General features: G+C 45.7%; 1 protein-coding gene across 2 annotated transcripts in view; it reads left to right on the forward strand.

Annotated features, from left to right (window-relative positions):
* The window catches only part of Phb1 (prohibitin 1), a 159,401-nt gene that overhangs the window by 116,182 nt on the left and 30,414 nt on the right, over nt 1-12,805 (forward strand). The window contains exon 5 of one of the 2 annotated variants that reach the window (XM_075676569.1): nt 6,227-6,343. The exons of the other annotated variant lie outside the window; for it this stretch is intronic. Within the exon in view, the coding sequence (XP_075532684.1) occupies nt 6,227-6,343 (117 nt within the window). The remainder of the gene's footprint in view (nt 1-6,226; nt 6,344-12,805) is intronic. 2 annotated transcript variants of the gene reach the window in all.

Raw genomic sequence — 12,805 nt, forward strand, 5'->3', positions numbered from 1 at the left:
TTTGCTTGGTGGATTTAACCAACATATCGATGTTTAAGTCACCTCCTAAAATTAGTGTATTGATTTGCATTAACATACGAAAAAACAGCATCTATATACTTGAAAAACTCGCTCAAATTACCATCAGGCGGTCTGTACACCACAGCAAACAGAAATTTGTCGCATTTTAAACAAATAATTTCAATATCAGCTGTGGACCATGACAGATCATCGAGGTAGTCGCAGGTAATACACAAGTTTACAAACATGCAAACACCGCCACCCCTTTTTGATTTCCTATTCAAATAAACAGCCCTGTATCCGTCCAAATGTATAGTGTCATGGTCATTATACCATGTCTCAGTTAGCATTATAACTGAGAAAGAAAACCCAAATTCGTGTAAAAACATACAAAAGTCGTCATATTTTCGACGTGCTGACTGCATATTCAAATGCATAAAAGTTAGGCGATTTACATATTTTCACAATATCGGACATCAGAGTGGTCGGACTGATACAGGATACACTCATTGATGGTTTGTATGGGTCAGCATATAAGTACATACAGTTTGATTTACACGCAATATTATGTATACATGACACTGCAATAAAGACCTGTATTTGTAAGTAACATACTGCGAAGTTGGGAACAGACAAGTGAAGGATATGGCTTTTACAACTAGTTTCATCAGTAGTGACAGACAATGAAACCATGATCTATCCTGACGTATGTCACGGTACAAGTAGACACACAAAGCATCCAGACAAAAGAAAACGGGCCAACTAAAGAATAGTAGTTCAAAAGTTAGAACATAGAACATAAAGAAATTTAAAAAGTAGACAGCAACTTCTGCGAAGAGATCAAATGTATGACAGGCAACGCATGCGCAAATCGCCTTTACTCCCGTTATACGATCGGAAAATGAACAGCTATGTGTCCCCTTGACACATTTGACCGGCCTGATAAGATGTGGCGTAGCACCACCCCTAACAGTTATCTCAGTGCGCAAAACAGTGGTCTGATCTTGCAGTCTTCATAATGGGTTGCGCATTTTATCAACGTCCTCACTGCACGAAATTCTTATTTTTGGTGCGTTGTCCATCCGTCGGGCGAAAATCTTGCCATTTTGTACCCAAACGTATTTCCAACCGGCCTCGCGCTTACATGCAGTAGCCTGGCCTAGCAGACGTTTTAGCTCTGGGCACAAATGTTCGTTAACAAAGAATGGTGCCTGCGAGTCCAAACCTAGGTCAGAACACTTCAGCCGAGCAGCACGCGCTTTCTCGAGAAAGCAATCCCGTTTGTGCCTCCGCACAAACTGGACTACTACATTCTTTTTTCTTGGATCGTTGGCAGTCGGGACTCTGTGCACAGACTCGATATCAGCCGCAACAAGCGCAACACCTATTTTTTCTCCAATTTTGATTACTGTTTCAGCGAGGTGTTCGCTGTCGTTGTACGGGATGCCTTTGAGCTCTACATTTGCATTGCGGGAGTATTGCTCAAGGTGTAGCATTCTGCTCTCGTGATTTTTCACCTGTTGAACAAGATCAGCGCACTGTGCCTCTAGTTTAGCATTCGTCGCCTTAAGTTCCTTGTTGGCAGCCTTCATTTCTTCACAATCAGCATTTATGGAAACCAAAGCGGCCTTAATTTCCCTGAGTTCTTTTCGAATATCCCGCTCGATTGTGTCCCTGAAGTCTTTGAATTCAGCCCGGATTTCACGCCTCAGTTCATCGAAAAGGGCTCTGATCTCTTTCGCCATGCTTCAACAACAGAAATAGGCAGTAACACACTTGTGGCAGCAACAGCAGCAGCAAAAATAGCAAAAAATCTAGAAAAAAAATCCAGAAAACACGCAGGAATTGGGCACAAACCTGCGTGAAGAGGTGTGCAGCGTTTGAGTCCCGTGAACTTCGCTGCCGCTACCGCTGCCAAGTGAAGAACGGAGACGTTGTTCGGTCAATTTGTAGACTCAGGTTGCGGGGTTGGACCAATGCGAGGCGATGATCCAGGCAGCGTCACAATCGTACGAGGGCTGACGTATGGTGGCCTTGCTCGATGCAGTTGAAGATTGCTTGACCGATATCAGGGCATCGGATCCGCCACACCAAGCCGGACACGAAAGATTTCAGTAGCCCTGCGTGAAGAGGTGTGCAGCGTTTGAGTCCCGTGAACTTCGCTGCCGCTACCGCTGCCAAGTGAAGAACGGAGACGTTGTTCGGTCAATTTGTAGACTCAGGTTGCGGGGTTGGACCAATGCGAGGCGATGATCCAGGCAGCGTCACAATCGTACGAGGGCTGACGTATGGTGGCCTTGCTCGATGCAGTTGAAGATTGCTTGACCGATATCAGGGCATCGTATCCGCCACACCAAGCTGGACACGAAAGATTTCAGTAGCCCTGCGTGAAGAGGTGTGCAGCGTTTGAGTCCCGTGAACTTCGCTGCCGCTACCGCTGCCAAGTCACTTGGTGCTCGGATGGGGCTGCTTGGCGTTATGCGACTCCCGGTGCACGGGCGTTGACGCGAAATCCAGCCCGAGCTTGCAATGTTCGCGGTGGAATGTGTTTTCGAGCGTGAAAAATTCAGAATGAGTTCCGGCACCGGGGGTTGCTGTGGTCGACAGTGCATGGACAGCACGAAAAAATTTCAGGGGGGGGGGGGGGGGCTGAAGCCCTATAAGCCCCTCCCCCCCGGCTACGCCCCTGTCAGCGACGGCATTATCGCAGCGTGCGGCATAGGGACGAGAAGGGCCACCTGGAGGGCGAGAGTAGGAAGTATAAGTAGACCGGGTCGGGGAACTCCAGCGACTGGGACAGTGCCAAGAAATGGGCCCGATTCGATGGCATTGAAAACAAGTGGGCTTGTCGTCAGCAGTGCGCCATTTAGCTGGCTTGCGGAAACATGGTGGGCAAGAAGATGCGGGACGGGGCGGAATCGAAGAAGCCGGGTGGGTATCGGGGCGATGGGCCGAGCAGATGGTGTGAAGACCCATGTTTTCGAACTGTTGGAGGACAACTGCCTGGATCTGGGAAACCGTGACTGCAGATGCATTGGTGGGGCTGGAGTCGAAGGCAGCCAGATAGTAGGCCTCGATCTCACGCCAGACGATCCTGGTAACATCTCCAGTGTTGTTGGGACGAGGAGTGTTGGCACAGGAAGATGTCGCTGGGGTGTTGGGCAGACGGGCAAGCTGCTGGTCAATACGTCAGCTTTTAGCGAGTTCCAGGCGGCGGCACTCTTTTATAACCGCATCCACCGTCACCACGTTCTTACAAACAAGCAAGTTGAAGGCGTCATCAGCAATGCCTTTGAGGATGTGGGAAACCTTGTCTGACTCGGTCATGTGTGCGTCAGCTTTGTGGCACAGAGCCAAGACGTCCTGAATGTACGTGACATAGGGCTCTGTTGACGTTTGCACACGGCCGGAAAGCGCCTTCTGTGCGACAAGTCGGTGACCGTAGGGGTTGCCGAACAAGTCTCGACGCTTTTGCTTAAGTGAATACCAACTGGTGAGCTCATCTTCGTGCGTCCGAAACCAAACTCGAGGTGGGCCACCTAGCTAAAAGGCTACGTTGGCGAGCATGATAGTAGGGTCCCACCGATTATTGCGGCTGACGTGTTGGTACAGGCTGATCCAGTGATTGACGTCTTCCCCATCTTTACCCGAGAATACGCCAGGATCACGGGGAGCGGGGAGAGTGATGTAGGTCGTCAAAGTGGCAGCAGGTGTTGGAGTCGAGCTGTCGTTGCCGGGAGCCATGAAGGAGGGCTCGACATACCGTCCACTGCGAAGCTCCGCGACGAGGTACAGGGAACGTCCACCTCCACCAGATATGTTACGTAGGAAGACGCAGATGAAAACCTATATACAAGTATATTTACAAGAAAATACGCCGCACTTGGCCAAGAGGCAACAACCCGCGCTAGCCTCTAATCGTTGTCGTCATCTTCACTCTGCTCGCCTCTTCGTGATCGCAAATACTGTTCCGTAGTAATATGACGAGTATCTTTGGCTGAAGTCAGACGCTACTAACCATAAGGCCATCAGGTGATTGACTTCGTTAGAATGGGAAAGTAGACTTCAGAAAGCGACCTCAAGTGCTTGAAGCGTGCGTCCAACTCGGCAGCTGCCTAGCTGCAGTGAATTGCAGCCAAGGAGGAGATTTCACTATTTTTCAGTGTATGTGTATGAATAAAATTTATTTCCCCCTCTTGGAATTTTGGCCTCGTGCATCCTTGAAATCCTTTAGCTATCCTTAGAAGCCAACAAACACTGACACCATGGACTACATAGGGTAAATTACTTGTGCTTAATAAATGAAAACAGAAATGATAAATTCATGGAAATGAAAGTGGATGAAAAAAAACTTGCCACTGGTCTTCAGATGGCATGCGTGGGTTTATTGACCGGTTGCCTTCACCCAAAAAGATAACATTCTCATGACGCCTGCGGCAGAAAGGATGTTCCACGTCCGCCGCCAAGGTCTGTGAGTGGTGGCGCTGGCTAACACTCCCAGGGTTCTACAAGAAAACATAAATACCCAAGAAAGTGGACGGGGAAACGGCGCGCCCTGGTAGCTCAATTGGTAGAACATTGCACGCGAAATGCGAAGGTTGTGGGTTCGGTTCACACCTGCGGCAAGGTGTTTTTTCATCCACTTTAATTTCCATTAATTTATCGTTTCTTTATTTCATTTATTAAGAGGAAGCTTTAGCTCGGGCCCAACTCCGACGCGGCCTATTCAAATACATGTAAAACGCAAAAACGTTTTTATGAAATAACCCCTGGACCGATTTTAATGAAATTTGTTGCATTTGAAAGAGAAAGTTGAATTCTAGTGACTGTTAGAAGCGGAATTTCTATTTAGGGCTTGAATTTTCTTAAAACGATTTTCAAATATTTGACCGTTTGAAAAAAATAGAAGCACAATTTTTTAAAATTTATAGCTCTGTATCAAAAACAGATATCGCGGTTCTGTGAACGGCATCCATTAGATCATTGAAAGCGGACAAATTCGATATGTCATTTTACATCTTATGTGAATTTGTTACGTTGTTTACAAGGGTTCTGCAGAAGCTGTATTTCCATGTTACTAAATTTTTTGAGATTCATGTGTAATATATCAATTTTGTCCGCTTTGGATGTACTATTAGATGCATTTCACAGAATTGTATTATCGTTTTTCCTTTAGGCATTACGGAGTTGTAAACTTGGCAGTTTTGTTTTTTGGAAATTTCGGATTTTCGCCAGTTTTTAATAAAAGATTGACGCCCTAACTGAAAAATTCGAAACCAACAGTCACTAGACTTTAAGTTTTTCTTTTAAATGCAACAAACCTCGTCAAAATTGGTGCAGTGGTTGCCGAGAAAAATGAATTCTCTTTTTACATGTATTTAGATAGGAGCACCCGAGCTAAAGCTTCCTCTTAAGCACAAGTAATTTCCCCTATGTTGTCCTTGGTGTCAGTGTCTGTTGGCTTCTTATGATATGACTAATAAAAATCGGACCCTTCGGTTAACTCCCTTTCTTCTCGTTTAACTATCCTTGAATTTTAAGTCAAATGTTAGGAACCCTGCTCACAGCATACAGCTGCCTCACAACTACACCCTAACAAAGATAGTGGATGCAGCCAGTGTTGATAATGTACTATTGGGCATAATATTTTGGTCATACATTGTGTGAAGCCATCAAGGGTGACAATGTGGGCTTCTTATTGTTGTCATTGAATTGGGATCAAGTGTAACACAAGATCAGGGCACCAAATAAATGACACACAGTGCTTACCTTGAACACAGAAGACTTTATTCATACTCTAGCCATGTGCACTATAAGCAATGTTTTAATACACAGTGAAGGTGCCAAATACAGAAATAAGTCCTAACATCTGCAGAAACCACAAACAACCATGAGCCGTCATGATAAATTTCGTGACAAATCATGAAATTTGTGTGAAATGTATTGCACCATTGAAATTCTTATGAAATGTGTAATTTTAAATTTCCTCCACCTTGCTGGCTTTTGTAGATTGGATTTGTATAATGCATGCCCCTGCGCATTCAATTGATGAATTCAAACACCTCCTGATTACCTGCAGAAGCTTTTCTTCTGCTGAGTTTCCTTTATGTGCTACTCTTGGGTCCATGAACTTTCTACTACTACTACTACTACTGTGTGCTACTGTCCATGAAATGGACAGCAGCACACGATTATTAGGCAATTAACTGAAGTCTCTTTCCTTCAGGCCCAGTTTGATGCCAGTGAAATGATCACCCAGCGAGAGGTGGTCTCCCAGAAGGTGTGTGATGAGCTGACAGAGCGGGCCTCTCAGTTTGGAGTCATCCTGGACGACATCTCAATTGTGAGTGCTACAGGCAGTTCCAATTGTACTACAGGGCAGTCCACTTATAATGATACCAAGAATGAAAAATCTTGTTGTTATAATCGCTATATCTGAACTGCTGCAAAAAAAAAAGATAAATAAAAGAGCTACTGAACATACCTTTGTAGTCCTGAAACCAAATTTGCCACATAATAGACGTAGAAAGTAGGCTGTGAAAAATAAAACATTTATTTACACCTCTAAGCAGCTTGTCAAACGGTGAGCGTACTGAAATAATCAGAAATGTGCCCTTGCTTTCGTAGGAACTTAGGTTCTTAACCACAGTGTGCATTGTGTCAAGGTGCTGCACGAACACAGGTGGCAATAATTTAACATGCGCGAAATCAGAGTGACTGGATTGACGACAGTGTACTTTGCATGAACATTGGGCTCGGTGTCAAGACAGGCAATTGTCAATCTTGGTGTCACTGCTGTGGCTGTCATCACCTCCATTGCACAACTCGACTGTCTGTCGTCGTGACCACAATCGCCCCGTCGGAGATCTCTTAGCAGAACGAGGCACCACTATGTGCACTCAGAACTCCTGAACCACCACTTGTTTCATCGTCCACAGCGGCATGCTCCCCGAGCTCGGTAATGTCAGTGGCTTTCACCGTGTTGGTTTCACCCATGGAGGATTTTGCTGTGGCGCACAAAGCCTGCTTTTTTTATTGATCAACATGGCCACTGGTTCCAGCCTTCTTCATCGATGCGCTCCAAGTTTTTAGAAACATTGATATAACCGACGACGCAACATAGTACTTAGTCTTGCATAATTTGCATCTTTTTCTCAAGCCACACAGCCTTGCGCATTCTTGGCACCATCTTCTACTAACAGGGCTGTGTGCTGTTACCACTATGGAACCATACTACTGCTTCTTCGAGCTGCTTCCCTGCTACTGTGGCGCATTTCCGTGCTCGCTGAGAGAGGGAGAGATTGTAGAAATGCCGGGCGCTGCTTCACTTTTCTTTCTTTTGCCCCTTTTTTTCCCTCTTTGGGTTTGTGGAGCACGACTATGGGCGATGCAGACGCCCACGATGCAGCTGGCGTCATCTTGTGGCACGCTGTGCCGACTCGTGATGCTCTCCGTGGCTTTGTGAATCTGTGTCAAACAAGATGCACTGCACGGTAGTGCAGGTACAGGTACAAACTCGTGCAGGCATTGTTCGTTTAAGGGGAACTAAGCAACGCAAATGTCACGATTATTCTGCTAAAAAACGCCATCCAGAAGGCAAAATTTTTATTGTTATATCCGATATGCTGTGAATAACGTATTAGTATATATGGGTATTTTTCTAGTAGCCCTAATGCAAAAGTTGATACTCTTAACCCTTTGAGGGTCGAATTATTTTGAAAAAAACTTTCCCAGGTGGTCAAATTACTTTATTGCGGATCTTGAATGTACAAAGTGTATAAAGTCGGGAATAAATAGTAAAAAAAAAAAATTAGGAACAGTATTTTGGTGTCGGCATCACCCAGAACTGCAAAATGTTCAGTAGTATTTCAGAGTGTGGTACTCCTTGAAACACAGGTCTACGCACAGCGCCTTATCGCAGTCTGCACACCTAAAATGCATGTCTGTTCTCCTCTTGGATCGACGAGTTGTATTCGTGCACACATGACATCTTCCCTGCGTGCGGCTGCCTTGGGCAGAGGTCTGAGGCACCCTCTCGCGTAAGCGCGTTGCCGCAGGGAGCGAGAATACTTCGTGAGGGGTGGTGATAAATAAGCTAAGAGCAGCGCCAATCAAGATAGAAATCAACTTCCACAGCCCTGCAAGAGAGTGCCAACAAAGAGAAAAATGACGTTTCGCGCGCCTCCGTTGCGATCACGCGGCGAAACTGAAACCGCAAAAGGGGTGTTGCCACAGTCTGCGTGACGCGCTGAAGCTAGAAATCAGTTCTCTTTATCTCCCCAAGAAGGTAGCACAAATTTCAAACGCTTCTTGTAAGTCTTAAGAGATGGCAGCACCTCCCAGTGAGCCCGCATCATCATTATGGCGCGAAATTTCAAACGAAGGGTCGAAACCGTACCCGTACAGCAAAGACCTTGCGGGACAGAAAACCACCGCCGTACATGTACGACAAAAACTCTCAAAGGGTTAAGTTGACTCATTGTTGTAAGCGATACAGGGTATTTCAGCGAACACTTTTAAAATTTTTTAAAGGTTGCCTGTAGAAGATAGCTCAATTCTAGTTTATGAGCCGGTCTACTTGAAGAGGCGGACACTATCGCACAAAAAATTAAAATGCGAAATCGACTAACAAGAATTCACTAATTAACTTTTTAGCTACTTATCTTATGACCCATATTGCAATTTACGAATTATAACAGTGTACTTCACAAGGCGGATTCACTTCAAACGAATTCGCAGGACGACACCAGTTTCGAGATATAAATTCCCTAACTTTGTGGAGAGAGGCATTTGCATTCCAGTTGTGTGCTTCAGTGCATGAAACGACGTTTTGTTGACAAATAAACTGGAATGCCAATGCACATCTCCGCAAAGTTTAGGAATTTATATCTCGAAACTGGTGTCTTCTTGAAAATTCGTTTCAAGTGGATCCGCCTTGCGAACTCCATGGCTAGAATTGGTAAATTACAATATGGGCCATAATGTTATTAGTTAAAAACTTAATTAGTGAATTTTTATTAATTAGTCGATTTTGGATCTAAATTTTTTGTGCAAGTATTGTCCGCCGCTTCAGTAGACCAGCTCATGAACTAGAAATGTGATATCTACCACAGGCAACTTTTAAAGATTTTTGAAAGTGTTCGCTGAAACACCCTGTATATTGTTATATGTGGCATCATTATAAGTGGACTGCACTGTACTTCTTTTGAATGTAGAAGAGCAATGTGTTGTCTTTTTGTTGAGAACCTACCCTTAAGGCCCAACCATTGGCATGCGTTGGCACACGCCGATGCATCAAATCTGTCAAGAAGTATCTGTTGCGAACAGGCTGACGCGTCCTAACATGCAGAGATTTGGTAGACTGCCGATGCTAAAATATTGAGCACCAATTGCGGCCTTCGGCTGCTATGCCTGTGATGGCCGCTGATGTGAAGACGCCAACACCAACGGTCGTCCAGTTCTTTGGACGCACAATGTGCGCGAGACTTCCTAAAAGACAGTGTTGTCATACTAGGCCGACAACGACAGGACCGACGACCATGGGTTGTGGCAGTATGATGTGAATCCGTGCCGAGTTTGAACGACAACAAATCCAACCTGCCCACTCGGTTCCGCCGGCCCCAGTGCGATAGTCTGCTAAAAAACCTAACTTAATCACAATTTCTCTGACACCTGAGCTTGGTGTATGTATATTTTGTTGTCCTCGGAACGAATGGAAACATGCTTCCGAACTCCTAAGTCTAAGTCATCAGTACTCACCGACCGCCAATTTTATGAACGAGGCCAGCTGAGAAACTCTGTTGAAGGAAATGAGTTTTTCAGTTAAGTTTGCATTGCAGCGATTTAAAATATAGCACTCCTGACTTCGTGTCGTGTGGTGAATGAACTGTGTGGAACTTCAGGTGGTAAACCACAGCTTGTTTTGTGTGGGAATTATGTGGTCTTTGGCGAATCAAGTTTGATGGGCGAGTTTTGCGCTGTTTCCAGCAGCAAAGATAACTTTTGAAAGCGAAAGATCCTAGTAGCCGAACAATGGGAAGTACATCGTCAGCCATGCTGTTCATTTCAGCTGACAGTGCACTCTTCGATTCGGCATGTGGAATTCAGTTCAGTACAAGTTCACAGTATTCCTTAACTCTTCTTTTAAGTGCAGGCGTCTTATGAGCTATTTGGGGTTAAATGGCTCGTGCAGCACTCAAGAACGCTGATGCACTGAAGGAAACATGACACAGTGCTGTCGTGTTTATGTTTCAGTCTATGTGTCCTTGTACTTGAGCGGTGCAAAAAGAAAGGATCTGTTTGCAATATGTGCACTGTGTGCAATGCATAGGAGGATCTGCATCATGCAAGACCTATGCATGCAGCCACGTGTACCAGGATTGCTGCTTGAGAAGTTGCACGTACTGAGTCAATGAAACTGTAATTGGCCTTTGACCTCTTTTTGTTTATTGGAAGAGCAGATAGTGCGAGTGCGTTGCAAGGTGTCATCAGTGCTTTGTTCAGTCCATGCTTAAACTGCCAAAATCTCTTCAGCTTCCACGAAGATCTTTCTCCCTGTGATACTAGTATAAACTATAGTCAGGAAAAAGATTTAACTCAAAACCAAGTTCCTCATGCATCTACACAGAGTGTGTTTAATTAACAAGTTAACACTTCTACTGCAACATCATGCTTATACGAAGCATATGCGCTTGAAATAAATGCATTCTGTAAAGATGAATGACTGAGCCCGCAATAACAAATCTATTAGCACTGAGAAAAGTGCTGCCATGCTATCAGCCGCAGCAAAGCTGCTCAAAATATTTCTGGACCTTCGTGTGCTTTCTCTTCTAAAGAGCGCACAAGATGTATGTCTTCTTGATGAAAATGGTGATGTTGTCTTAAAACACTGCTAATGCCTTTGCAGAACATTTATCTCCTGTAAATAGTGTAAAAGATGCTTCAAGTAACCTTCCTTCTCAGTCTGGCTTTGTGTATATGCTATCAGTCAATGATGACCTTGTTTTTAAGTGTATGAAGCGGCTCAGACCTTCCCTTTCTTGTGGTGCTGGTGGTATTTCTCCTGCATCGCTTAATACTTATGGAAGTGTACTGTCCCTGTTCTCAGAACATCTTCAATAGCGGCCTGAAGTGGCATACTTGCCTCTGCTACCTCGATGACGTTGTCGTCTTTTCTCCTGATTTTCCGACCCATCTTCGGCGTTTACATCATGTTTTGACCTGTCTCCGGAATGCTGGTCTCCAGCTTAACTCAAAGAAGTGCCAATTTGCAGCTCGAAAACTGACTATATTAGGCTATGTTGTCTCCAAAGAAGGCATTCTTCCTGATCCTGCTAAACTTCGCGCCGTATCCAAATTTCCAAAGTCCACTAACTTGAAAGCACTACGCAGCTTCATTGGCCTATGCTCTTATTTTCGATGTTTCGTTCGCAATTTCGCTACTGTGATCGCACCACTAAACCAACTTTTCCAAGGCGACAATGAACTTTCTGCTTCGTCGGAAGCCTCTGATGATGCCTTTACGACTCTTCGTCACCTACTCACGTCTCCACCAATCTTGCGCCATTTTGATCCAAGCGCACCTACAGAACTTCACACTGACGCCAGTGGTGTCGGCCTTGGTGCCGTGCTTGCACAACGCAAAAACACTAATGCCGAATACGTAGTCGCCTATGCCAGTCGTGCCCTCACGAAACCTGAGGCCAATTACTCAGTAACAGAAAAAGAGTGCCTGGCTATCGTATGGGCTCTTCAAAAATTTCGTCCATATCTCTACGGTCGACGCTTTGACGTGGTGACGGATCATCACGCTCTTTGCTGGTTGTCCAACCTAGAAGACCCGTCCGGCCACCTTGCTCGGTAGGCCCTTCGAATCCAGGAATACGATATCCGCGTCGTCTATCGCTCTGGACGCAAACACGCTGACGCCTATGCCCTCTCGCGCTTCCCAGTTACTTCAGACAGCAGCACTACTACCGACAGACATGACATCTCACCACTTGACATCCTGGACATGGCATCGGAGCAACGAAAAGACCCATGGATCATCATGATGTTCGACTTTTTGTCAAATCCTCCGGCAACTTTGGCACCTCGAACGTTACACCGACAGGCGCAGCATTTCGCAATCTGGGACGGACTTTTATACCGCCGCAACTACCACAATGATGGCCGCAAATGGCTCTTAGTAGTGCCTCGCCACCTACGACAAGAGTTCTGCTCTGCTTTTCATTCTGACCCGCAGTGTGGTCACGGCGGAGTGTCAAAAACTTACACACGGCTTCGCCTACAATATTATTGGCAAGGGATGTACACCTTCGTCCACAAATACGTACGCTCCTGCATTGCCTGCCAGCGACGCAAATGTGTCCCGCATCTCTCCACCGCACCTCTCCAACCACTTCCCTGCGGAGCTCAGCCATTTGACCTTGTCGGCATTGATATATACGGGCCTCTTCCATCTACTGGCGCTGGCAACCGATGGATTGTTGTCGCTGTAGATCATTTGACACGGTATGCTGAAACCGCCGCCTTGCCTGCCGCATCAGCAAAAGACATCGCCTCGTTCATTCTAAACAACTTCGTTCTCCGCCATGGCGCACCTCGTGAACTGTTGAGCGATCAGGGCCGCGTATTCCTCTCGAATGTCCTGCAGTCACTCCTATCTGAATGCTAAATTATTCACCGCACTACTACTGCTTATCATCATCATCAGCCTGGTTACGCCCACTGCAGGGCAAAGGCCTCTCCCATACTTCTCCAACAACCCCGGTCATGTACTAATTGTGGCCATGCCATGCCTGCA

The sequence above is a fragment of the Dermacentor variabilis genome, unplaced genomic scaffold (assembly GCF_050947875.1).
Source record: "Dermacentor variabilis isolate Ectoservices unplaced genomic scaffold, ASM5094787v1 scaffold_12, whole genome shotgun sequence".
Classification (NCBI taxonomy): domain Eukaryota; kingdom Metazoa; phylum Arthropoda; class Arachnida; order Ixodida; family Ixodidae; genus Dermacentor; species Dermacentor variabilis.